At 34.5% G+C, this 4,983-nt stretch overlaps 1 protein-coding gene across 1 annotated transcript; it reads left to right on the forward strand.

Moving 5' to 3' along the window:
- The first annotated feature begins 563 nt into the window (after window positions 1-563).
- Window positions 564-4,456, forward strand: LOC113503507. The gene is made up of 3 exons (XM_026885531.1): window positions 564-1,226; window positions 2,131-2,366; window positions 3,948-4,456. The coding sequence occupies exons 1-3, from the start codon at window positions 1,014-1,016 to the stop codon at window positions 4,345-4,347; spliced, it is 849 nt and encodes a 282-aa protein (XP_026741332.1). The 5' UTR covers window positions 564-1,013; the 3' UTR covers window positions 4,348-4,456.
- The last annotated feature ends 527 nt before the right edge of the window (window positions 4,457-4,983 follow it).

Consider the following 4,983-nt stretch of genomic DNA (forward strand, 5'->3'; position numbering starts at 1 on the left):
ATTTAACAAAGTACTATGTTAAAAACCCAGTACCTAGTAGATACTGGGTTTCATACGGAATTACCCATACGCAAATAATTTGAACTTAAGTCTTCTATTTTTAAGTTATAATATTTCATAATAATTTTTTATCTTAATAATGGCTGCAAGTTATCTTATCAATCTTGTAATAACTATCATTGCGACGCTATATATCACTAACTAAAGCCATTGTCATTATAATATGATTAAAGACGTCATAAAATTGGAGTTTTTTGGCATCGTAATGATTTTTGGCATTAAAAGCAGCACTTTTTACAACACAAAAAAGAACATCTTTCGCTTAAAAAAGAACGTAAATTGAAACGACTTCGCGTTTTGAATTTACTTCACTTCATTTTTCACACACGACCAATGGTAAAAAAAAATCGAGCGAAGAAAAATCTTATGGTACTAATTTTTCGTTTTATTCGTTTTTAATTCAATAATGTTTTTTTAATAAACGTTTTGTTTTTCTAGACGAAACGTTTAGTGACCACAAAGTCAGCCACCATTTTCAAACATGAAACAAACTATCAATAACTGTCAAAGTTAAAAATATTTCTAATCGAAATTATTATAAAAATGAATGAAAACTAAATTAATGTACTCGCCAGCACTGAGCAATGTGATTTGCATTAATCCTTTAAAACGACTATAAACTTAAAAATACAGTATAATATTGGTGATAAATTAAAAAGGCACCTTTAATTATCTTGCTTTATATCCTTGCTCCCAGACAGCAGTATTTGCTATACTGATATTGCTGTAGATTACAACGCTATTGCTGCAAGTATTGCAAGTAATAACAGATAACAGTTCGCGCCAAACCCTGGCCGCTACATGACTGCACACTACACAGACTATTTAAAAACCAGTCTGAGCTACTCGTGCATTACAAACTGCACTTCAAAAGTTCAAACTAAATTGTAAAAATAATATAATATTGTTTCAAAACTTTATTGCCAGAAATTAATAGAAATTAATTCCACAAAATGCCAGAAGAACAAGATGTTTTACAATATTTACCTCCAGAAAAGTGGTGTGAACTTAAAAGTGCTTTTAAAAAAGACTGGCAGAGAGGCAGGACTGCCTATGCAGTCTTACAGACTCAACAGCTGTGGTTAGAGAAAGGAGATACCTATGGATTCAAAGTCTACTGCCCATTTGGTAAAGTTGAAAATGGAATAGTTGCCCTCAATGAAAAGGTTAGTTATTTATAACTTAACAATTTTGTAAGTGTTCCTAAATCTTTTACTTCCTTTTTTGAAGTTACAAAAAGCTTTATTTATTGTATAATATAGTACAAACTTAATTTATGCAATAACAATTTCACCTGTACAGTGAATAAAACATTAGCAAGAAGTCTCTAGGTTTTAATGCTGTGGTTTCCATAAGTTATTTCTATATGAAAGCAAAGGTTGTCTATGTATATAATTAATTTATGTTACCTACCAGCGCTTGAGATTTAATTGCTAGGCAAACAAGTAGCATTTGATAAGGTAAATAATAAATATCCAGGTCAATAACAACTTGATGGTTTACTTATTAAAACCCTTAACAGAGCCATCTAGTAGTGTAAGCAGTAACTCATTAAACACTGTTGGTATTGTAAGAAATAACAGATGGCGCTAGTAAATAAATTAAGTTCTTGTTCAATAGACAGTAATTGTTCTTATTCTAAATAACTCATTAGATAAATTGATACACAGGCAATATTGTATTGCGTATAACTATTAGGATAATGCACTGGAAAGTGGTAAAGATTTCCTTTCATGTCATATAAATTATTTTTACTTTAGGAATAATAAAAAAAAATATAATGTACTCTCTATAATCTAGAATATCATTTAGTCCTCTGTTTGGAATAATAATACCAAGCTATATACACTATACTATATACGCTGGGCACTGACCGAGCATTAACCACCTGCCGCTTGCCAGAAATAAGTAAATAATATTATATTAAACTAAGCTCATAAATTCATGATTACTTTTAAAATAAATCTATTAGATGGTGTAACTTATAAATAATTACTTTTAGCCTACAAAAAGACAATGTATGTCATACAAAAATAAACTTATAACCAGGGAAAATGTTTTTTTTTGCAGAATGAATGCTATGAAGTAATAATTTTCAGTCCAAGTGACAATACAGAAAAACTTGAAGAAGCTCTTATTAAAACGAAACTAATAGACTGGACAAAAAGTGTTGTAATACCATTTGCACCAAAGAATGCAACAGATTGTGTGGAGAGGGTGGTGAAGCATGTGAATGCTGAGATTAGTTTGGTCATACCTTCTGAAACTTTTGTGTTGGATAGAGAAACTGCTCCTTATGATGTTACGTGAGTATTTAGTTATTATTACTAGCCTCCAATGTCCGAAAAGCTAGGCAAAACTATAAATATAAAAATCTATTGATATAAATTATATCTCTCATGAGCCATGAAGGACTGTGGGGCGTATAGCCAGGTCTTACAAAATTTTTGCGGATGTTCAAGAGTGATGCCGCTCTACGCCGTGTATAACGCTGTCACGCTTTCCCAGAATAATATTACTATGATTCCTGGTTTTAGACCTTCATTACTTCTAGAACAATCCAGCTCATGCAACCAACACCAATTATGCTATAACTAATTTAATGTGTGTGTGTCGTCGATGCAACTTGGTACATCGGGACACTTATATTTACATTAGATGCTAATATTCCAATAATATTTTACAAACCTATAGAGGTTCTATGTTAAAACCTGGTGACGGACGTACGACCTGATAGACGGACGAATAGCTGACCCTCAGTAATAGAGTTCCGGTTTCACTCCACGGATACAGATCTCTAAAAAACTATGCCTATAAAATTTGACCCCAAATATGGCACAGTAAGACAATTTCGTAACACCTCCATAAATCCATCACGTTACAACGACTTATGTCATTTGATGCGTGTTATGCAGATAGTAATGGTAGATATAGTAGATAATCATATGAATAAAATTTATGTCCCGAGAGACATTTGTTATGCTAATTTCATTCTTACTGTGCTTTTATTAGTTTATTATTCTGACGAAGATATCGGAGGCTGTCGAATTACTGTTTTGAAACCGTATAAGATGTTAAGAGATTATGTAGGGCATTGGTTTTTAGTTTTATGGAATATTTGTGAGTTAATGCTTTTGAGTGTTAGGTCATATTTTACGGATGTTAATGGGAGTCATAGTTTAGCAAGCTTGGTAGCAATCCCTGGCTTTGTTGGTTCTATTTTCAATCGCAAATCTACATCGTTAATACTTCTTAGGGCCGAGTTTTCAATCGCCAGATAACTTTTATTCGATGAATATGTTTGACGTTTTGACAGCTTTTGTATAGAAAATATGTCAAACGGCCATATTTATTCCTCAGGTAAAAGTTATCTGACGATTGAAAAATCTGGCCTTAATCCCAATGCTAAATGGGCCTCTTTCTGTACCACCTCTTTTTATTCTCGGTCATTCTTTCAAAAAAATTTTTATACGACTCTAGCACCAAAGTATTAAATCCTTGTGTCACGGGGGTTTCTAGCATTCGTGGATCACACAAATGCTTGTCGTACGTCAGGATCGAACCCGTGACACGTTGCGCAAATTCGGTTTGGCGTGATGATCTCAACCACTCGGCTATCCGTGCAGACAACAGTATTTCCAATATTATATTTTACCTATGCGTCTTGCTCTATACACATAACTACGTTTACTACTACTGTTTCTATGGTACTCGTATGGTACGCAGTCGAGTACGTCTCCTTTTGACTAGATGTGGAATAGGGCTTAGCAAAAGCCTGGTTTCTAAATAGAGGCCCATGTCCGGCTGTGGACTGCGATAGGCTGCTTTATAGACGACTTATTCCTATTGTACTACAAATTTCATGATATCATCGATCTTGTCCACAGTCTCCCCGAAGGCATCACATTCGGCCATCTAACATTAGACCATGTAAACATCGTCAACGACACTTGGCCCCACAAGTACCCCAAATCAGAATGGTACTTCGAGCTCATCATCAAGGCCGGCCATGGCTACGGACTCTTCTTTAACGACGCCTTAATATGTTGGGTATTGATCAGCGAGTCTGGAACCTTGCTTCATATGTACACTGTTGACGAACACAGAAGAAAAGGCTACGCGGAATTGCTATTGAAACTGGTGAGCAATATCCTTTTGAAGCAGAAAAGAGATGTGTTGGCTTTCTGCGTTAGAACTAACAAGAATGCTATGAAGCTGTATGAGAAAGCTGGATTTGATAGACTGGATGGTGTAGCCTGGAGTTTCACTTCAAGTAACCAGAAATAAGGATATCTGGTCATATCAATTGGTCTTAATTATTGCTGTTAATTGGATCGAACAAATTTATTTTAGGTATTTATTTCGTGGAGAAAATTGTTAAGTATTATTGGATTTAAAAGAATTAAATTATAACTAACTGTTGTGTCATTGTTTTTTTTACGATTTATAAATAAATTAATAACCAAGCGGGTCACGGTTATGTACATTAAGGCAGCATTTTTTTAGCTTTGCAATTAAAATAAAAATATATTTTTTTGACTACATGTAATAGGATAGACCGTGGATCTACCACCACAGTCGTAGAGAGAGTGAAGAAAGACGGCGCTCTACGAAGTTTATTGCGCTGTCCCGCTTCCACATTATTGCGGTAGGTTGTATTTACTTCAAATCGCAACAACTTGAACTAGCACAAAACATTTTTTTTAAGTAAATAAGTTTGTGGTAGCTCTATTATCTTAGCGGTTCCTATTAGGGCAGATGCCTGCCGGGCCAGTAGGATTGTTCGAAAGTGTTACCGCGGGTTCGGGACATCAAGGGCAAAAGGGGGATCATGAGTAGATTTTTGTCAGTAAAAATCTGACACTCCTTCCGCTTAATTCAAAGCGGGAGAGTCATTTAAACATTCCCCATCCGAAATTATTA

The sequence above is a fragment of the Trichoplusia ni genome, chromosome 2 (genome assembly GCF_003590095.1).
Source record: "Trichoplusia ni isolate ovarian cell line Hi5 chromosome 2, tn1, whole genome shotgun sequence".
Taxonomy (NCBI): Eukaryota; Metazoa; Arthropoda; class Insecta; order Lepidoptera; family Noctuidae; genus Trichoplusia; species Trichoplusia ni.

Excerpts from the sequence above, each read along its gene's own strand:
- LOC113503507 (XM_026885531.1), top strand. The coding sequence starts at position 1,014 with ATGCCAGAAGAACAAGATGTTTTACAATATTTACCTCCAGAAAAGTGG. Across the intron at positions 1,227-2,130 it reads TAGTTGCCCTCAATGAAAAG|AATGAATGCTATGAAGTAAT; the intron begins GTTAGTTATTTA and ends TTTTTTTTGCAG. Across the intron at positions 2,367-3,947 it reads ACTGCTCCTTATGATGTTAC|TCTCCCCGAAGGCATCACAT; the intron begins GTGAGTATTTAG and ends TCTTGTCCACAG.